This window comes from Strongylocentrotus purpuratus, unplaced genomic scaffold (genome assembly GCF_000002235.5).
Source record: "Strongylocentrotus purpuratus isolate Spur 01 unplaced genomic scaffold, Spur_5.0 spur5_scaffold_3, whole genome shotgun sequence".
Lineage (NCBI taxonomy): Eukaryota > Metazoa > Echinodermata > Echinoidea > Camarodonta > Strongylocentrotidae > Strongylocentrotus > Strongylocentrotus purpuratus.
Genome location: NW_022145609.1, coordinates 1,910,109 through 1,933,983, shown reverse-complemented (window position 1 = coordinate 1,933,983; position 23,875 = coordinate 1,910,109). Strand labels below are relative to the sequence as shown.

Here is a 23,875-nt window from a genome sequence, read left to right as displayed (position 1 = left end):
ACATAAAAGAGTAAAAAGAACAAGAATTTTGTTCCAACACTGCATCTGAGATAGAAGATAGAGGGAGAGAGAAATGGTGAATGTACATGTACAGTGTAGCTGTATACCGGTAGATCTATCCTCCATGTACTTTGCCTAATGGACATCAATCAGGAATGATCATGCAAAGGTAATGTCAGTTTCAATACACGAGGAACAATATGATGATGACAGTAATATGGCACTGATACTTGTATGATATTTAGGTCTACATATATCATTTAAATATCAATCAGATAAAAAGTAGAGCTCCTGGTAAGCTCTCCGGGCTTGCAGAGATTTGTGATGGAAAGCATTTAGACACACATCTTGATTCATTTGGACAATGCTAAATGTAGGGCAAACATGGAGACATAAAGTTGATTTCAGTGCACACATCAGAACATCTAAAGTATATTAATAGTGAAGGATCCAAACTTGTCCACATTTAAGAAGGTAAACATAATTAGAACAACATGTATGTATATGTTTTGTTTGCTTCTTTGACTGACAATTTCCTCTTGAAATAACCTTTTCACTGTGCTATCTTTGTGAATTTGCCACACCTTGATGTACCTGTACTTCCACTTTGATTTTCACACAGACAGTTTCCTACACAGTAAAATTCTTGAATTACACATAATGTATGAACCCAAATTCATGAATGTTAAACATGTGTGGTGATGTGTATGATAAGTGAAGCTTGAAGCAAACCAAAGTTAATACACTGCTGGAGATGCATGCATGTAGCTATGTACCCAAATGAAATAAATATTAGGATAGGAGAAGTCACGTTTGGGGTGCTCTGTGTCTAATCGAAATCAATCAGGCGAGAGCCTTGGAATCAGAAATGTCATGCTGAATCAATAATGGGAATTTAATAACGATAAGTACACAGTAGGGTGTCACAACTAAGCCACAGAGTTCTTTATTTATTCAGCTACTATCTCTGATATCATTTGTCTCTCTGTTATTGATTTTCCTTATCAAAATAAGGCTACATCAAAATTTCTATTGCAGTCATCTTGTGAAAGACCTACATGTACTTTCTCCTTATATCAAAACCACAGCGCCTAAAAATGCTGATGAATATAAAAAAAGGTCTGTAGGGTACTTTTAAAAAAATGAATGTTTCAAATTTGGAGCCTGCATGCATTGATATCCCTTGGAATTGCATTCATTTTTTACCATGTGTATTTTACAAAAAGAATATACCTTTTTAACATGTACATTGTACATGTAGCTCTTCTGCTATGTTTATTATAAACCATGATTTGTAGGAATATCATAAAGTGCCACACCTTTTACTATTTTTTATTCCAATATGCTTCAGCCAATGTCTGCTCTTCAAGATGTAGGCCTACACATTTTGTACATGCAAACAGGTACTCTGTACATCTATGACATTGACAAATAAAGGAAACTGCAAGCCAATAGGACTGATCTTGTTAAAATGAGAGAAAGGCCATTTCAATTTGTGTCATTTTATTCAGGTGCATGGCCTTCATGCCTGTAACAAGATCAGGCTGCTTGATCAGGATAACATAACAAATACATGTAAGCATGAATTCATACAAGGTTGAGTACACATGAAGAAGCAGACACATACAACATGGATACCTGTAGTTCCATACCAGTCGTTCAGACTACCAAAATAGTATAGCTCTTGGTATACAACAAATTATCACCTTTTTGTCTAATCTGAACGTTGCATAAAAATCATATTATGATGAAACTTGGTATAGTAAAATTCATCTACACCTACACTGTATGACCATATTTTTTAATGAAAATTGAATAAAGAATCAGGGTCCTACTGAACGTTTAATCAATTAAACAAAAACATTATAAACTGTTATATCTGTAAATGGGCCAGGCTAATCATGAGTGTGCACCAGATTAGCCAGTTGTCATTCAATTGACCTCTTAAAGCCCCACTGTCTTACTTGTAGCTACTTGCTCCCTCTATATAGAAAACTTCCCCAATCGGTGCCTGTTGGTCCCCCATGATCCTCTTTTTCTTATGTTAGTTGAGAGCTGAGTTAATGAGATAGCCACCTTTCAGTGACCTCACTGTGTGGTCTAATCCCTTCTGGCCCAGTAGTGTTGCAATATTGAAAAGCTGGTTTCTTTATACGATATTTCTATGTTGTTATCCAATCTGTACATACATGTATATATTCCCCTATTCGACAACGATTCTTGACAATGTACATGACGTCTCATTAAGTTTCACATACATTTTAAAGCCTGAACTCTGAACAGGCTTTTAATGTACTTCTTATAGTTTCATGAGGGATTGCAGAGTTGGTAATCAAACAATGTTAGGCCCTGCAAGTAAAAAAAAATTCTTTCCTTTCCAAAATTTTAAAAAATATATATATATATATATATATACAAACATTGTACTAAAATCCTAAACAGGGACATTTTCCTGTTGCAATTCTGAAATGTATGCACTACACCCCTGTATGCAACCTATTAATGAGTGCCTAATGACTGCATTTATCATACTGAATGCATGAGTAAAGTACACGTACATAAAGGTACACTGTTTGCAAGGAAATTAATCACTATAATAGTCCTCTTCAGAAGACACTTTTTATACAAAATGTATTCAATAATCTAAGAGGAAGATCCTTGACACCGCAAGACTACCCAAGAATATGAGGCTCTGTGTTAATCAACTACATGTACATGTCGATGATATTGACTGTTTGGAACTAGAAGGGAGTTAATCATTTGTGAGAATATATGAGTTAATGCCCTTCTGGCTCCAGACAGAGGGTATTGACTCTCAGGTGTTTGTGGAGCAGAATTCTAGGGTTAATCATTAAAGGTGTACCATTAAGCGCTAGAAAGTCAATAAGTGCCCCCAATTACAAGTCAATGTTAATTTGCTAATGACAGGTCAGGCAGTGCGACGAGGATTAATATCTTTGAGTAGCTGAGAGAGGACAACAGCGTGGTGTGTTCGCACTCTTCAAAACATGTTTACAGCCAGGTGAGTCTTCAAACCAAATAGGCAATTACTGCCTGCAAAGATTAGCCAGGACAAGTTTACTGCAATTTTAAAGCAGCAGAAAAGGAAAGATGATATTCATTGTATAAATTTATTTATAATTAGATATTAACTAATATTTTGATATTCACAGTCAAATTCACTTAAATACAGATCTCTGTGAATTAAATCAGACCTAATAACAAACCTTACACAAAATCCTCTTCTAAAATGACATTCTCTGCAGTGCATTCAAGTTGAGAGAACAATACCAGCGTCTTACTCATCCTTTCTTTCTTTTAGATTTCAATATATCTTCTACAACTGAGTCTGGGGAGCAAGAAGTGAAGATGGAATGCATGAGTACCTCTGCGCCCCCAACCATGGACTTCATCCCAAATCCTCCTCAAATCATCTCCACATTTCTAGCCTCTCCTCTTTCAGCCCATGGGATTGATGCCCCTCCGAGAAAAACACCATTTTTCATTCACCGTGCCACCCACCCATCCATCCATGCTGTAATCACTTCGACCAGTCAACCCTCCCCAAAGAGAATGACAGAGAATGACAGAGAATGACAGAGAATGACAGAGAAACAGAGACAGAGTGAGGGGGTAAACATCCCCATCCCACCCCCTCCACCACCACCACCACACTTTAGACCTTCATTTTGTGTGTGATAAATTGACACTTGGGGGCCTACATGTACTGTACATGTACTGTACTATATCATTTCACTTTATTTCTAATTTCCTAATGTAAACCATTTTCCATAAGTTTTTGAAAACCTCACACTGGCCTTGAACATACAATGTACAGTACCGGTATATACATGTAGCAACAACAACAACAACAACAACAAAGTGAAGAAAAAAACAAAGTGAAAAAAATTATGGACATCAAGCTACATGTACCTGTATAGGCCTACTGTACATTCCACCATACAATATTTGGGCATCATCACCACCCATGCAACACCCCCCTCCCCCTTCCCTCCCCCCGGCAATCCCTTTTTGCATAAAATGAACATGTTTATTTGCTAGACTTCACTGTCAGACACTATTGAGTGACTGACTGACTTTTTTTCTTCTTTGGTAATAACATACATGAAAAGAGTTGTAAAGGGTACATCATTTGTCTACATCAATAACCCACTTCTTGTGATGGCCAAGATTAAACTGATTGAATCTTTGGGCAGCATAAAACGTATGACCATTCGGTACAATTGTCTGAAAATCAAGACTATTACTTTTGGGCTCTATAGCCCTAAAGTCGATTTGACAACTAATAGTCGTTATTTTCCCACTTGAAGACATTTTCAAGCCCATGCACCTTGTTTAGGGAAGTTCTAAATTAGTATTATCTTTCAAATGCAGTTGGAATTTAACTTTTTCATTTTTTGGCCTGCAAATGGGACATACATGTTGTTCCTTTAATACCCTTTTCACATCTACCAAATATTGCTTAACCCCGGGAAATAGGTGGGGCTAAGGGGGCTCTTAGCCCCACCAATTCCTTCCTTAGCCCCACCAATTACCCGGGGTAATTTTAGCCGGCTTTCTGTTCACATTACGTTTTGCCAAAGTGGGCTAACCCCACAAATAGTACGGGACTATCTGGCCCTGCAAAATAGCAGGGTTAGCCGGGCAATTGCGGGGTTAGCCGGGCAATTGCGGGGTTAGCCGGGCAATTGTGGTGCTAAGCTGCGTAGTGTGAATCCGAACCGGGCTAAGGAGAAGCGGGGCTAAGCAACAGCCAATCACAGACAGCGTGGTCGTGTGGTCGTGAATTTGGATTTATCGCGCGCTATGCATGCAGTTCACGTTACGCATGCATGCTCTCTGTATTGACGTTTAGTCTTTTACGAGGCAGAGGTCATTATGAAAAAATCATTTAGTCGAAAGGCGCATGCGCGGTAGCAAAAGCATTAATATTCATGAGCTATCGAATAGTCCGGGGCTAAGGCGAACGTAGTGTGAATCGCGTGAAATTTCTTAACCCCGGCTAAGCACATAGTCCGGGGTTAAGAAAATAGATGTGAACAGCAAAAAAAATAGTATGGGGTTAAGGATAGTATGGGGTTAAGGATAGTCCGGGGTTAAGAAAAATAGATGTGAAAAGGGTATAAGAGAGTTATGAATGTTTGATTTATGAGATCACAAAGTCTATACCAATCTCAAATTGGCAGTTTGGTGTATCCAGTCGTGGATAACTCTCCCATTTGTAGTGTACAAAAATGTAATTAATTTATGTTTTTCTCCCAAATACATGCCACTACTCAACAATATGGATATCATATTATCATACATTTAGGTCCTCTAAAGAATAAACAAGTCTTACTGAGCTGAGTCATTTTGTGTGTTGGAACAATGGGAAAGTTGTCTGTGACTACATTACAGAGACATTACTGATTCAACCAATTTGAAGAGATCATACTTATAGTGATTTCAAATTTTTAAAAAATCATAACTTTCTCATGTTTTGTCCAATTTCATTCAAACTTTCACCAGTCTACTTCTCTGATTTTGGGGCTTTCCTCTAGAGTAGTTTGCGATCAAGGTTGGATCTCCCTTTAAGATTTTGAAAACAACTTCATGTGTACATCACCAACAAACATGTGTAGGCCTTCTCGAAATGGGATAGATTTCACTTGGATTTTAGATGGAAGAGAGAGAGAGAGAGAGAGAGAGAGAGAGTGGATAGGTTGATGATTGAGGTGCTGTTGAGAAGGGGATCGCTTTCACCCATAAATCTGCCAGTTTTTGGCAATGATTTTGAACTTTTTGGGTAGAGGTTGCTCTCTGTTTCATGGTTCAGATTTCAGAAAAACTTCTTTTCTTTTAAGTGATATATACATGTACAGTAACTCTGCTGTTTTGTCTACATGTATCATAGATGTACATGTAGATGCTGTTTTATTTAACCTCAGAAGATAAATTTCCAATTTGCAAGTCGTTTTGAATTAGACCTCAAGAGTGTTCATTTTCTGTCTATAAATATGATTGAATATTGAATACAGTGGATTGTTGATACATGTTTATTCAAAACACCATTGTGAAGGACAAATATTGTGGTATAATATACACTGCTTACTGAGCACTATTAAGATAATTCACATGAACAAAAAATCTGGTCTTGTGTCATATTACAACATTTCATTCATCTGACTAGTACAAAAGATGAGAAAGATTTTGCACCATACAATCTAATAAAATAATTCATGTGAGCCATTGTATTGTGGTATGCAGGGGTATCACACAGCCACTTATGTTATAAATGATCTATCTCTCTATGCTAGAAATTCAATTTATAAGAATTCCCCAAAGTACATTCCAATTTAGCTGTTATTAGTTGACCTCTACTGCTCCAGGTTTTCATATTTTGACCCCCCCCCCCCCCTTCTGTCAGTTAAATCCCCCATTCCCAAGGTACTACTACCCTGACAAGAATTAGGATTTGAAAAATGATCAGAGGGTGGCTCCTTCTCTTTATAAAAAGTCAACTGAAAAATATCTGCCCTCAAAGGGAGACAGCTTTGTACAAGTTGTGGATGAAGAAAGAAATTCTTTGAGTTTTTTTAAAAGATGCTGATACTGAAATAAAGGCTGGTGTTCGACAGTACATAATCTATAATGGAAATAAACGGGTTTCCTTGCATAATTTGAATATGAGGACACTGCTAACGTTTAAATTTCACAGATAGGACATACATGTACATGAAATATTCATAATTCCTGCAAAGTTCTACAGCATTTGAGGTTGGCTGCAAAAGGGACATAGTACATTTAAGATGTACCCGGTACATGTAATACCTTGGGGGCAAAATGCTTTCTAGAACCTGGAAACCATAGGATTATGTACAGGTTATCAGTACTTCAATGATACACCTACATGTACAAAGTGATAAACAAATTATATTGCCTCTTGAAAATACGACTCTTCATCTTTTAAAAAATATATATACACATACATGAAAAATTTAATGGAAATAAAACAAAGTTCTCAATAAAAGTACAAACTGAGCATTACATTCAGTACATGAACATGAAGGCCTACAAATACAATATAAAGGAACATATTGTACATGTACAGTGCAGGCCTTAAATTAATCGACGGCCATCGACGGCCAGGCCGTCGATGCCCCTATGACTGGCCGCGGTGCCCTCCCAAAAAAAGATATATTCACGGCCAAAAAGGCCGTGCCCTTTTTTTCAAACTGGCCGACGTGCCTTTTTTTCCAACTGGACGTGCCCTTTTTATTTTAAATTTGCGCACATAAAACCACCAATTGCGCCCATAATCATCTAAAACTAGACGGCAAGGCGCAAGTGTTTTCCGTGAAAATGCGCCCATAAATTATTAGAACAGTAAAAATACACGAATCACGAACAGTTTGCCGCCCACGAGCTCTCTTCTACCTTCGTATTTAGTGCTTTAATAAGGCGCAAGTGCCGTGAAAATGCGCCCTTTGTTATATAGGCAATGCGCTAGCGCACGTACGTACGTACGTTCATATTATGCGATATATGGTGCATGCTGTTGACGCACGCACGTACGTACGTACAAATCGAAGGCCAGGATCAAGAAAACAAATCGTCAAATGGAGAAATAAACAAGCATTCAAATAGTCATTAGAGATCTGTCGAGGTTTGTTTGTAGGCCTAGTTTATTATTTTATCTCAAATAGAATTTAGAATTATCTTATTAATAAGTTAAGAACACCTACGATGTTCTCGATCGTAGTTACTCTCATTTTGCCACCAGCCGACCTCGCTTCAAAAAGCTACCCCGCCAGCTTCCCAAGACGAACGTTTCGAGTCCCGGTAAAATTCCGAGGGTGCATCGGTTTCGCTGGCAAACTTCCAGCCCGACAGCTTCCCACCAAAAGTGGCGAGAGTGTGTGTGCGAGGAACGATTTTGGTTTCGTGAATGCACGTTACGCAACTGAGCTGAGCGTGTCACTTTCAGCTGTCGAATGTCTATAAGGACATTTTTACATCTTATTTCATTAGTTAGGCCTATGTAGACCTTTCTATACAACAGTTAAAAAGATAATTTCTTCAAATTTGCTCCTACTACCAAGAGAGTGGCGGAAGGTTTGTGTGTGAGGTGCGATGTTGATTTGGAATACCCGGCCCGGTAAACTTGCCAATTAAGTCCTTCTGACTTTCGATGTTTGTGAAATTGACAATTTATTTATTCATTTGCTCATCAATATTTTTAGTTACTTTAAAATACTGTTTAATGTACAAGTTTGATGTTCTTAATCAATCTTTCCTGTTCATATTGTTAAGATTAAAAAGTTATTAAATTGATCGTTCGATCTAGACCTATTCACATTATGAAATTAACATTTGTAGACTCTCTTTGAACTTATGATTAGATAAGCGGCCTATCTGTTTTTGGAAAATTGCCCCTTGCTCCTGGCTGCTAAATCTAAGGCTTGCGGGCCGCTGCCTTGTTTGCAGGCGCGTAGCCAGAGTTTGGTGTTTGGGGGGGCACATACATGTAATCGATCGAGGTCAAAAAAGGGGTCTACAAAATTTCAACCGATCCTGGAAATTTTAGGGGGGGGCACGTGCCCCCCGTGCCCCCCGTGGCTACGCGCCTGCTTGTTTGTATGTACCGTAGACCTCTATACATTCTGTGAAGAAGCTGGTGCTTAAAAGTCATGGGAAATTGATCCTGCACAAGTTTCATAAAATACACATGACATCTAACAAAAATAGAATCAATTTTTTTGGCCTCATACTCGATGCCCTTTTTGTAAAATATTTTGGCCTCGATGCCCTTTTTGTAAAAATATTTTGGCCTTGGTGCCCTTAAAAATATGAGGTACTCGAGGCCAAACTGGCCTTGCCCTAAAAATGACGAAATTTAAGGCCTGACAGTGTATGTTCTTTATGTACCAGGAGATGAAGAGAGGGGAGGGAGATGGGGGGGGGGGTGTGTGTACTGGAGGAGAATACACAACAAGCAAGGTACCCGGCCCAGCGGTTGAGCTGCTTTTATGTCAAAGCCAAGATCTTGCCTTGTTCTCTCAGGTCACAGCTAGTCAGCTTGAAATGTGAATGAGGCATTGTTCATTGGATGCTTGGTTTCCGGTACAATATTCATTCTCAATGCACGCAGGCACGCACGGCATAAAGGCCTACCGGTACACTCAAAACATGGTATTTGATACTGGAATGTTGACATCCTTCCTTTGTTTTTACTTATTTCTCAATCTCTTTCCTTTAAAAGTAATACTGCGCATGATATGTTAATGTTTATGTGTATTGAATATTTGTTTAATAGTTGTGAAAGTTCTTCAGTTATTAATCCGCTCTTGAAAGTTTTTAGAAGACTTAATTCAAAAGATCATATTAATCTACATCTCTTGTAAATTTTTATAGAATTTCAAAAGAAAAGTTTCATATCAACACATCTTCAAGGTTTAAACCCATTGCCTGCTGGAACCGGATGGTTTCTGTATAAAAACCTTATTGGAATGAGTGAAGTGAAGTCAATGGGTTATCAATGCATTTTTGGGAATTTACAAGACACTGGTAGGCAGCAGCTTTCATTTTCTATGGAAAATTTTACATGGACATACTGATACCCTGTAACTTGTCATGAAAGGGGTGATGTTTTTGTACCGAGAATTCTGCCAAAAAACAATGTTAAGGAAGAACTTGGCTAAATAAGACAATGTTTATACATGTAGGTGCTACCTGCACAATGCACATCTTGTAAATTTCACTTAAAGGGATAGTTGAGTTCTGTTTCCAGACCACAAATGCCTTCAAAGTGCATGGTTATTGCTCTTATTCTTATTTAAGACATTTATAGTGCCCTTTTAGAACCTAAAATTGCTATGAAGGTAATTTTAGACCCCAAAATGTGTGAAATTTAGCCAATACGATCATACCAATTCAGCTCCACTTTAAACAAAAACACGGTGACTGTTAATCAATTATTTAATTAAAAATAACAATACATGAGCCGGCTGATTGTGGATAATATAAGCAACACGAAAATGCCAACCAAAACCCAACATTTGCATTGGCTTAAATACGACGTAAAAGGCCTTATTTCCTTTTTTCAGCGGTTTTTAGCGTTTTTTTCAAATTTTTCAAAATATCTACCGTAATATTTGTGGTAGTACACAAATATTAGAAATCGTCATATTTCAGCCGTCTCTGAACCAATTTTGATCAAACAAAGATGATTTTGTCATTTAAATATTATGTTCTTTCAAATTTGACACTCAGTTTTTCATTATCTCACAAAAAAATTATTTTGTGTAGCGCCCTCTGCAACAGAACTCAACTATCCCTTTAATGTTGAAAGCAAGATGGAGAATTGAAAAGTACCCGTTCTTTGCAGCAGGAAGCACACTGTTTTCTTAAGGTGGGACTCTAATTTTCTGCCTCTTTCCTAAATCCTCCAAGTTCAAGTTGCAGGTCATGCCCGCTGTTTTGACAGAATCCAGAAAGAGAGAGAATTGCACCCACTTCTCTGATTCCACTTCTCACTCTATCTCTCTTTTTTCAATCCCCCTTTTTCTTTCCCACTCTCTCCCTCTCTCTCTCTCACTCCCTGAATCTATCCCGCTCTTTCTCAAACGCTTGTCTTCCTTATCGATTCCCACTGAAAGCCCCCCCCCCCCTTTTTTTATACTAAAGATGAAAAGATAAAAAAAATAAAGATTAATGACTGCCCAAACAGAAAATAGCATTTCAACATTAAAAATTGATACAGTAAAAGCATTGTTCTATTGTGTCACTTTTCCTCCTCCCTCTCTGGGTTCATGCACTCATTGGGCTCTCCATCCTCCCAAATCCCCCCCCCCCCCCTCTCTCTATCTCTCTCTCTCTCTCTCTTCTTCTGTCCCATTTCTCCATCTCCTTAGTATACATATTCTCCCTCCTCTTCCATTTCTTCCACACCATTCCTCTCTGCCTGCCCCTCTGAGCTGTGGTAGCCACATGCTGACTCTGCAATGGGTACAGTCATCCAGAGAGATACTGCCGGCCTGTGATTTATTATTTCAGATATCCATGCACGCTGATTTCTACTAGAAGCTGTGACAAATCTACCACCACAGATATTTGCACCATTCTGTTCAGACTATTAGGGAAACGTAACTACATGTAAAAAGAAATTGTATTTTTCCATTGTATATTGAAAGGAGCGTACAGACTAGAAAACATCATCGTATATACAACTGTACATGTATAAACCAATTTTGAAGAAGACAACTGATGTGAAAGCTGGTAGATCAGCAGTGCGCACACCACTCACAATAAGCCCCACCCAATTATACACTTTCGTATATTAAGATATGATTAAGAAACTGATTCTTTAAATCAAGTTTTTGTTGGAAATGATGCTCGAACATGCATTTCGTTATAAAAACAGCATTTCTTTATACAAAATTCAGACTAGGAAAAAAGTACCTTTGTATATGATTCTGGGTCCCGTCTTACAAAGAGTTACGATTGATCCAAATCAATCGCAAGTTTGCAGTCTCCTACAGTATCTCTTAGTTTGTACATACCTGTACATGTACATTAGTTGCGATTGATATCGACTTTGGTATACAAGAATTGCGGTAGGCTGAATGACTAGACTCTTAGACATATAGCCTGCATAGAGTGGTGAAGTGTGACGTCATCAAAAATCTATTTTTAGAATTTCTCAATTTTTTCTTCATATTCCGAAAGAACATCAAAAATAATGTCCAAATGTCGAAAACCAATGGAATATGTTGAGTATTGGCCGAGATATTACCATCTGAATGAATATACTCCCCATAGGAACTCAGTGTTATATGCTCTGGCTCCTAATGGTTAGGAGCCAGAGCATATAACACTGAGTTCCCATAGGACATATATTCATTCAGATGGTCATATCTCAGCCAATACTTAACATATTCAATTGGTTTTCGACATTTGGACATTATTTTTGATGTTCTTTCGGAATATGAAGAAAAAATTGAGAAATTCTAAAAATAGATTTTTATGACGTCACAGCTTCGGTACTCTATAGCTTTGTCCTTCTACTTGTATCTACACTGTACACATGTACGTGCACTCTTTCAATGAAATTTCAAACCAAGCTACATGTAGATATGCATGCTTTCTTTACAATTCACTATTTAATGGGAGTTGTATTTCATTGCCTACAATCTAGCCTGTATATTGTAATGTATACATTAGTACAAACATACCAAGGACATGAATTCTGTATTGAGAATAAATAGGTGATGCAGCACAAACGTATAGCAAAGCTCTATCTCCAGTCCCAATTAAGTCATCCTTGTCATTAAAAGCTCATCTTGAGCTCTGGTATGGTCAACTTACAACATGGCTATAATTCATTCTGGATTGTTTTCCCTGCAGTAGATTGATTATTTGAACCAGTAAAATAAAAACAACCTCACAAAATCTTGCTGGAAATCATCTTCAATAGAAACCACAACTCTCTTTTGCACATATACATGTACAGCACATGACATGGTGTCGGGCCAAATTACCTGAATTTCTTTATCTTTCAATGCTCATTACTCAGCCAATATTACATTTTCTACCAAAATTGTTCAGCACATGTCATTTATTTGTTATCTTGAACATTCAGTGTTTCATTGGATTCTGTGATTTGTTCTTCTTCTATTTACCAGAACTCAAGTTTAACATTAAGTGTATCTACATGTACATGTACATGTACATATACATACATTAGATACATGTACAGTACAGTGTACACTGTAGGTGTGCCAATATTTTGGGATGATTGCCTTTGTAGGCCTTCCATGCACTACCTGAAATTCTGTCCAGAATCTATGCCTACATGTGGAGATCCAGTATACATTGTAAAGCTTTTAACTGGCTCAAAACATTTGCTGAGAATGCATGCAGTAAGAGTTAGCTCACCGCAAAAAGCAATATCTTCTGGGGTCCCTGACTCCTTTTCATTCCGTAATTATTTCTAGCCCTTAAGCAGACCATTCATTATAGAAAGACCCCACAACAATACTCCGACAGACCCATTGACATACCCCCTCATACAAAGGGACCTCTCCATACACCCTACTACAATTGGCCAGTGTTGGCACAAGAGCTCTGGAATTAAAAGCAATGGGGATTCTTTTGTAAGGACAACCCTTCGCTGAAATCCCTTTCTCTCTGCCATAATCACAAGGCTACCTCGCTCAAATTTCTATCCCTCTATCATTTCTCCAATATGTTTCTCCTTTCCTCCTTCCTATCCTTCATTACTGGTCTCATCACATTTTAGACCACTGATGTTTTTATTACCGTTTCCTGCTTATGGTATCCATTTTCTTTTTCTTCTTTCCACTATTTTTTATTCATTCTGCTATTCTCTGAATCACTTTCTACTTCATCTTCTATAATGTACAACTTACATATATACATGTACCTGTATGACCACCTTTATTTTTTCTCTCTCTCTCTGTCTTTCTCTTTGTCTCCCTCCCTTTTCTTCTTCTCCTCCCTCCCCCCCCCCCCTCTCTCTCCCTCCCTCCCTCTCTCTGTCTCCTGCTGTTCTCTATGTATAGCAGGTCAGCAAGGAGACAGAGGGAGACCGGGACACCGTAAGTGCAATTACTAGGGGGAGATTGAATGCTTTGTATGGAATGGGCTGCCTTCACAAGAAATTGCCTTCCTTTCAGACAGACCAACAATTTCCTTGAATTTTGATATTCTTGTATCAAAAATGAAAAAAAATTGTTATGCCAGTACCTGTACCTCTAGCTATATGAATACTAAAATCATTGGAAATTACTTTTTGGGGGATACTATTAGTACTGCCAAATATCATTTAATGCACTGTAAAAATGGTTTCAGTTCACAAAGAACTCCACTTGGAATTGTTGAAGAAAAAGATATTTCATCATCAAATCTATATAAAATAAATATCAGAGGTCTTGCTTACATTCAGAGAGCTACATTAAATGACTTACTAGTTTCCTAGAGCTAAATTACTAAGTACTTCTAAATGTACTGTATGTGTTTTTTGGCTCTAATTACTTCACTTACACTGTACATGTACACTGTAAAGGTATACCAGTACAATGAAACCATTCCAAAGTGCTTTATTACCCAACTATTACTGAACATGTATGCATTATAGTTTGACTTCATTTAAAGCATTTTTAACACTACAACAGACGTGTAAAGTAAAAGTACAATGGACATCGTACAGTGTACACCATTACTATTTACCTACACTTTCAACACATTTAAACATACATGTACACTTTAAAGTTTATTGCCTAGGAGTCTGAAAGAAAGACTATTGTCATCTATGCTAATCACATCTCCAATGGGGGAGCCTGGCCTGCTCTGGGTTAGCTAGCCTATCTCATGTCTTGTATGTGAATACTGTGAATTACCTCAACAGAACCCCCTCAATGCATACAGCTAAATTGATAGAGCGTGCCCTACCGATGACTGGCCTAGCTAACAAACGTTTTAACTGCTTTATTTTGGCAGGGCAGAAAATCTCAACAATGTGAGAAGAAAAAAAATAGAATTGCTTTTTAATACAATATGTGTAGGATGTCTGTAGGCTTGTAAGGATTTGTGTGTTTTTTAGCTACATCATCTGCATTGTAATATTCAGGGATCTTGAAACATGATTACCTTGCATCACTATATTCTCATTTCCTTCTCTTTCTCTATTATTTCTATTTTAAAGATAATTGTTTTTGTTATTTTGACTTTGTATACACTGTGAATTTCTGATTTGTATGGCCAAAATAAATAATAATAATGATAATAAACAGTATGAAGGCCAACATGTAAAGGTAAAGACCAGTTTTGGAAACGCCCCAATTTCAAAAAATGAAATGGAAGCTCTCATTACCTATCATGTGAAAGAATATGTTTTGACTAATACATGATGATAAAAAATTTGCCGGGGAAACTGCCTACTAATTCATATATTTGGTAAATTTGTTTCTCTCATGGTCTGTGAGAGATATAGGGTAGTCCCATATACACTGTACATCTTTCTGTGTATAGTGCTTGTAACTTTACAAAGAATGGACCAAATTTCTTATCATTTTGATGATTCCAGAACCTTGCAGACGCTAGATGCTAGATGATCAACCTTTTCTGATCGATTCCACAACGTTTCTTTCACAATGCAATCGCATGACCATAACTGGTCTTTACCTTTAACAAAGAAATAAGAGAAATCATCATGAAACCTTATACATCTGCAAAAACATGTACATATTTGTAGGCCTACACGCTCATGTAGGCCTACATTGTACTTTACATGTACACTGTATGTTATAAAAACGAAAGTGAGAACTTACAGTTTTTATGTCCTGACTGGTAATTACTTTCAATCAAGAAATTATAATTTGGACTACCCTGAAGGACAAGTGATACCACAGCACATATATTTATTGTTCCTTTTTTTCTTTTTTTTCCACCCTGGATAGCCAAGGCTGCATTTTAACAAATTAAGAACAATACCGGTATTGCAAAACAAACAAATGTCTCTTTAATACTATTTTTGATGAAAATTTTAAATATCCCTAGAGGGGAAAAGATAATACTGACAAACTTTCTGAGATTCGTATTAAAAGAAAAGGACAGTACACAAACACAAAGGCTTAGAAGCGTACATGTACTTTAAGAAGGAAAAGAATATCAACATCATCAAAGCTACAATATCAGAAGCTCTTTTCAATAAACCGACGACGGAAAGGGAGGAGACAAGGGAGAGAGAACATCACTTATTCTATCAAAATAAAATCAACGACCTTTCCAACTCTCATTTTAGGTTGCTTTTAGCTCTGGCATGTCATAAATTGAGGGCAATTCCTTGTCAGTTTTTATTGGAATATTTTTTTTATTGGTAGAGAATCCATCACCATTAACTGTGTCCTTGCACACCATGGTCCTGTGTTTGTGGCTAGGCTTGGCCAGGGCGAGGATGCCACCATACATACAGTCAAGTATTCTGGGTCTACAGGATATAGGCATGCAATGTACATTGTACAGTACATGTGTGTACCAATGAACTCCTTGACTGGGCCTACACTGTAGTAGATGATTGTACTAAAGGAGTTATATTAAACTCCTTGATTGTACCATCCCATCTCCTTTGTTTTCAGTGTGCCAAGTGGAAGAGCATTGGCAGAAAGTTAGTACCTGATACTTCCATTTGGGAAAAGTCCAAGCTACAGTAGGCCTACACTGCATGTACATGTGCATATTATGTTGTCTCATAACATTACCAACTAGTCGACCACATGAGAATTAAGATTATAGTTAATCTGATGACTGCACAATGTCTGTACTTACTGTATCGAAAAAATAACAGATAAAATGATACTCTAATTCTTACAAAATGCCCTTTGCCATGCAGATGTGTATGCTATTTAAAAAGATCTACAATAATATACATGTAAATATATGGACAACTATAATCTATAGGACTTTAACTTATAATAGACACTGCAAAGACCCACATTTCTTTCTATTTCGCAAAACTAAAACAAAGAGAGATTCACAAGGAGAATGTTCACCAAACTTGTTAAATCGTACCTTTAATATATGACTGTGATCAAACGCCCTTTAAAATATAGTGAGAAAACCTTTGAAAATATGCCAGTTCAACACAATAAAGCATGACTCAATACAGCAGCATAGAGAAAATGAAGAAAGAAATGCTTCAGGTTTGGACTATCTGGGTCTATAATCTTTAATGCAAACAGTTTTATCTTGATCTTATATTTACAGTTGTGCAGATGAATGGTGAATGCTCATATTATGCATGCAAGAAAAGGCTGCGCCAGAACAGTATTTCCCTGGCTATACACAAAAACAAGTACATGTACATGTACATGTATACTACCAGTAATATGCATGAGCAAAAATTAAAAGGAGGTCTCAAAGATGCCAATTTTATGCACTACATGCCCACTTTGTAAAGATTGAGGTCAAGAAAAATAACTCATCCTATTTATGCCGTTTGAAGCTTGCATTGGTGCATGTACAATGCACATCAGCATCAATTGCAAGTACATTGTGTGGGCTTTATTGTGACAAAAATTAGGGGAAATGTGAATCGCCGTTCATGAAATTTCAATATATTTATACTTTTATAGATTAGAAACTAAAAGAGTTTTTTAGAACAAAACAATATATTTCACAGTTCACACTGTGAGACTGTGTCTTCATCATGATGTGTTCCTGAAGTGAAGAGTTAAATTCTTTCTTAAATGAAGGTATAACAATTTTTTAAAACCATTCAACATAATTTGCTTCTGGTGAAAATACTGTACAACTGTAGGTCTTCAAATACAGGAATTTTGCCAATCCCATGAACAGAATATCAATTTTTTACTGGTCCCTTTAACTTGATCAGGACTATAGAAGACATGTGCACCCTACCACATTGTAAACATAGAAGTTGCTTTTTTATATGAGAGCTCTCCTCCGCACAAAGGCAGTTAAAAGAAGGCAAATATGCTGCAAAGTTAGAGTCAAACACTCTGACTGCATAATCTGTGTGTGATCTGCACTCTACATCACATAGAGTGCAAAACTCTGTCGTAGAAATGAAATGACTTTGCTTTGAAGATGAAATCAGCAGAAAAGTAAATTCTATTCAATGTATAAGTTAATGTATAATCGTAGGTCTATTGTATCAGAGTTTAGTTTCAAAATTATTTACCGGTAGGGTAAAAGTAATGTACATGTAGATAATAATATAAAAATCATATACAGATTAGTACACTTCAGGGTGCAAACCTACATGTACATGTACAATAAACATGCACATGTACCTTTGGAATGTTTAAGGAAATTATAAGTACATTCTGTAAGTTAACAGTTCTTTGCATGTTGTGGTCTACAAATTGAATTTAAAATAAACAAACTTGAATTTGAAAAATATTTTAAACACTCATACAGGAAGAAAAAAATATCATACATGGGCCTAAAAACACGAACATGGTACGCAGGTTTTATATCTATTGGTTATCTTCTCATTTTTTAAACATCAGAATTGTACTTTGAAATGATGTTTATCTATATCTTATTTATTAACGAGTACATAACCCCTGTATACTATTTTATGTGATAAAAAGAATTTCATTTTTTTTTTTTTTTTTGTTCCTTCTTTACTTATATATACATGTATATATATTTGTTTCGTTTTGTATTGTTTTGTTATTGTCCAGTAAATTATTTATGTACATAGTTATCTATTGCAAAAATATTTTAATTCAAACCTTTGGCACAGCCTCGACAAGTTCAAATTTATTTGAACTTTTGCAGTGACCCAAATTTCATTTGATTTCTTTACCTTTAAATGTACTGATCAGTGACCTTCTGATGTTTGTATAACTTGTGTTGTCTTTTATATACATATATGTTTTTTATTGAATGGAATGAATAAATCTACTCGTACTGTGCTATTTATTTATTTATTTATTTATTTTGTTTTATTTACCCAGGGTAATCCCATCAGTGAGTCAAACACTGTTTATACTTGGGGGCCCTGCAAATAGTACAACGAAATTATACATGTACATGAATACAAAACAACAAATATTACAAAGACATCAGACCTGCAAGAAATATTAAGCTTAAAAATATTTTTAAAATGTTGCATTTGTATTCACAGCCATGTGAAGGATGTTAAATCACTTCTCTAATCTATACACTCTTCTCATGTTATTTCAAATGTGAGTACAATATTTGTTTGGGGTACTTTTAGGGATGCCCCTCAATAGGTTCATGTGGTATGTGGGCTGGTGGCACCTCCTCCGATCCCTAACCATGCAGAAAATCTGATAATCTTGTAATGACTGCAATAAATCCCTTGGCAAATCAACCATGAACTGTGCATGTAAACAATATAGGATGATGGGTTACTACAAATAATTCAAAAAGATTTGAGGACAAAGTAAACTGACAGATGACACACACAAATACTTTTAGATAATCAAAATTGTTATTTAATCCTGTATTATGCTGAAATCTGGCCACTCTCTTTTCTTTTCCTCCATCTCGTTTTTTTCTCCATTCTCACGCTTTAATCAACTCTTGTAAACTACTGTATGCCCATCTATCCTCTAGCCTTTACATAATATACAGTACATGTACCTCTTCTCTCCATCTTATTTTTTACTTTTACCGTACTTCAAATTCAATTCTTATTCTCTTCAACTTTCTCTTACTAGTTAAAAGCACTTAGTTACTCCCATTACTTTGTTATTTTTTTCTCCAACCTCCACTCCTATTACATGTGCATACATATTATGTACATGTATGCTGCTTGCAATTTTTAATCGTCTACTACATTTTCCTGGTTTCCTAATCCACATATTCTAGTGGGCTGTGTCATCTCCAACTGTGGCGGGTTTTCTATTTCCTATTTACCTTTGTCATGCACATCAACATTAAATTAATTGACATCTGATACATGTACATGTACTGTACACATGTACATGTACATGTACCGTACATTATATTTGCTGTTTGTGTTTTGCTGACTCGTGCAGCAAGGCTCTAAAGGAGTTAAATTCCCTGGGAAGTCAACTGCTCTTTCAAAGACTAAAAGATAGTTAGCAGGAAAATAAGTAAAGCAGATTGATGAAAATTTAAATGACCTTGGAGAAACAACAAGACAGATTATTTGTAATCGGTATTTGGTAATGCCTCATCAATGTTCATGTACACCCTGTATGATGTACTGTAGTGCTGGACAGCTCTACCAACTTTTTTATCACACAAACAAACTAAAATGTCACTTTTTCAAAGTGTAATTAAATGACATGAGGATCTTTTCTTTTCGGACGACCTACATGTACATGTACATGTAGACGCAATTCTTAGTATGCATAATGTAGTACCCAAGGAGAAAGTGGGAGAAAATGGGAAAAAGTGAGAAAACCAGAAGATTATAAATGTAATATTTCAAATAACGGGAGACTTGTCATCTCCATATCTTCTTCACAATCCATGGACCAATTACCGGTAGAGATTTTATACATATATTTTTTATTACTGAACTCAACAAAATGGTCATTATTTTCCCTTTATTTGCCTGATTTCTTTCAAACTTTCTGCTTCACTGACTGCTTTTCTTTCAGCCTTTCACACAAGTGGACTAATTAAATTTGTCACAAATGAGCAACGAACACACCAAATTCAGCGCTGCAATGACGCACCAAACAGCGTAAAATACCACTTTTCATCCACCAAATGAATACGAACACTTGCATCATACAATCTTCAATTCCATTATCACTGTTATCGGAAAAAACAATAAAATCACAAACTAGACCAGTATATCTACTAACGGCTACTGGCTAATAATATGAAGACTTACATTACAATATTGTACACAATTCATAATTCATAATTCATATTTTACATTATTAGTTTGTATATTGTAAGACATTGTTGAGTACTGATTCTTGTTTTGTCTAAGTATCGATTGTAACAGTAAATTCATTATTTTTTGTTTTGTTACGTTCTATAAACTGATTTGTAACAAAATACTTTGTTTAGTTTTTTAAGGGGTTAGGCTCGACTAGCACATGTGCTATTATCTGGCCCCTTTTACCAACAAATAGTTTCTCTTTCTGTATATGTAATTATTGTATAAAATGTATGGAATGTATTGCTGTTGGTAAATAAATCAAATCAAATCAAATATGGTAGGGTACTCTGCAATTAAGCCTCAACTTCAAACCTACCGTAAATCTCTCAGTATAACACACACTTTTTTGCTGCCGAAAAAAATTGAAAGTCGGGGTGCGTCTTATACACAGGTACAAGTTTTAATTTATGCCCTTCCACCTGGCACTATGCCTGGCAATGTCTCCCAGCTCAGTAATCGGTGTGTTGACTCACCATGCACCACTCGGAAGCTAGTAGAACATCACTCAAATTTGTCTGTCATCTTGGTTTGAGAGTAATCTTTCTAATAGATCTCAATATGTAGTTTATTATAACAATTCCTCCAATGTTTCTTCTATTACACATGGCGTACCACAAGGTTCTATTTTAGGTCCTCTATTGTTTTTAATTTACATTAATGATCATACATATTCTTCTAAGAACGACATTGTTACTATTATTTGTGACAAGTTCACAAGCAAAAATTGTCGCCTTCAACTGCACTTCACAGTTAAATGAAAGTCCTTTTTTAACACAAACCTGGCTTGCTACCTACAGAGATTTAAAGATGACACTTCACTATCTTTACAAAATTAACCTGCACTCCATACCCTCCAACTAAGGATTATATAGCATATTTAGTTTACAGCAGCCTACTAGTTCGAATGCGATGAACTCGCTGATCTCCGAAAAGCGGAGGGACAACAACAAAGAGAGAGGTACAGTGTACATGAAGAAAAAATTGAACTAACCTGCATGGCAGTATATCCAAGCTCCTCTTCCATAATCTGACTGTATTTCTTAGCAAGCGTCCTTGATTCGTCCATCAAACTTGTTGTAACTCCAGATCGGAACTCAGCCTGTACAACGGAATATCCCTGCCGCTTACTCCCCGCAGCCGATCGGCCAGCTCCCGATATCCCTTTCAACAAATCTGGGTTGTTAAATTTGATAACTCCATTCGGAAACTCTGGTAACTTCTTTTTAGAGTTTGTAGGATCATCCTTGATGCTCCCATCGATTTCATCTTCCTGTTCGTTGGTGGATTTGTTGGCCTTTTCGGCGTGGATCGACGACACAATGAGAGCAAAACACAGCCACAGCTTGGCAACTGTGTATACCATTACCACGGGCTTTATACGCAGTAACGACGCCATGTTCTTCCCGTGGACAGTGGTGGCTGTCACCGATGGTTAAAAGCTTCCTGCAGAAAACCTGCTAAAATTATTCCACAAGAAGAGATCAGCTATGAATATAATATCTACAGTATCATTATTACTGATGTAATGCACAGTGTCCTCCCGACTAAGCTAAACACTCCTTCCTGGGTTATTTTGGTGGCGTTCTCCCTCTGCATAAGAGGTGCACGGCGAACGTCTTCGGAACACTGACAAAGATTGGTCAAGTAAGATTTGTACCGTGCTTAATTTTACACCGCGTATACCGTACCGTACCATCCACAGGCTTAGTACATGTACGTACGGTGCGTACCGCTGGAAGTGGTGTTGTTTGTGGTGAACTGGAGCTAGCCGAGTTGGGGAGAGAGGGCGGAATAACAACTTTTTTTCAGTGGCAGATTGAGAGAGAATGCATACAGAGAATCTTCATTGACATGTATGCTGGTCCCCTGCGAGGCCCCGGGCGAGGCGTAGGTGGATTCCAAGGAAGTGGGGTAGGGGTAGGGGGTGGGGGCCTGAAGGGAGGGGTGCAGGGATCCAGAAGGGTGCAAAGAGGGGTGAAGGGATAATTGGAAGCGACTCGTGAGATAATAACGCTATTGCAGTCGGGCGGATTAATAATAATAATAATAATAATATTCGGTTGTTGTAAAGCGCATATCACATATACAACGTCTCTATATGCTTCCAATCAAAGCAATTGTTATCCTAACTCCGGCAGCCAGGGGCGGATCCACGTAGCGATTTTTCCGGCCCGAGCCCCGCCCCCTCCCCAGCCCCACAAAACTATAAAAAAAATAGGATAATAACGTAAAGTTAACCTTTATAAAACAAAAAACAAAAGCGCCCCACCCCCCCCCCCCCCCGCTTATTCGCCGGCCGGCTGAGACGGCACTAGATTTTGTATTAAGATTTGGCTACCCCCCCCCCCCCCTTTGACGGCGACTGGATCCTCTGCAGGCGTGGATCCAAGGGGGGGGGGGGGCTGGCGGGTCAACAACAACAACAACAATTTTTTTTTTAAATCTCACGAATTAGGTCCCCAAAAAAAGAAGAAATAGTGGTCTTACCCCTCCCCCCCCCCCCCCCCCCCCCCCCCTTATTCACCGGCTGACTGAGTCGGCGCAAAATATTTCCTGAAAAATTGGACCCCAAAAAATGCCTCCTTCATATTCTCCTCACCCCCCCCCCCCTCTCTCTCTCTCTCTCTCTCTCTCTCCCTCTCTCTCTCTCCCTCTCTCTCTCACATACACTCTCTCTCCCTCCCCCCCCCCCCCTCTCTCTCTCTCTCTCTCTCTCTCTCTCTCTTCTTTTTTTTCTCTCTCTCTCAATATCTCTTCCTCTCTCTTTCATTCACACTCTCCGTGCTCTCCCGAAGAGTTCTCTTCTAGTACTCACATCAGTCTGTTACTTCCTCTTATTTATAGCTTCACTTCATATTTCCCTTACACCTCTCTCTCTCTCTCTCTCTCTCTCTCCTATCTTTCTTTCTGTCTCTCTATCTTATCTATCTCTCTCTCTCTTTCATTCACTCTGTTTCATTCACTCTCCCCTCGCTCTCCTGAAGATTTCTCTTCTTTTGATAATCGCAGCCCTCTACCTCCTCTTATTACCAGCTTCACTCTATCTCTCCCCCCCCCCCCCCCTCTCTCTCTCTCTCTCTCTCTCTCTCTCTCTCTCTCTCTCTCTCTCTCTCTCTCTTGCTCTTTATTTACACGAATAATTAGTTGTCGTGTGAATTTGCTTCATAAACCTGCACCCTTTAAAAAGATATTTCAATAATAGACCAAGTGCAATTAAAAAACAGAACAGATGTAATTTAACATTTGTATTAATCATTATTTTCTACAACAAACATCATTATTGTCAACACAAAAACCTAGCTAATATTGCAGTAGAATATGAATCTTAAATGACAACACAATGGGGGTAATTAAACATATTTTTGAAAAGTACTGATATTTACGGAAGCGTTAAAGTGCCATTCTACTTGACGACATGACGAGATATTTCATCTT

General features: G+C 37.4%; 1 protein-coding gene across 1 annotated transcript in view; it reads right to left on the bottom strand.

Moving 5' to 3' along the window:
- LOC105441177 (VWFA and cache domain-containing protein 1) overlaps positions 1-22,100 on the bottom strand; it is a 64,648-nt gene extending 42,548 nt beyond the window's left edge. Inside the window, exon 1 of the mRNA XM_030996493.1 lies at positions 21,432-22,100. Coding sequence (XP_030852353.1) covers positions 21,432-21,836 — 405 coding nt within the window. The 5' untranslated portion in view covers positions 21,837-22,100. The remainder of the gene's footprint in view (positions 1-21,431) is intronic.
- Between the last annotated feature and the right edge of the window lie 1,775 nt (positions 22,101-23,875).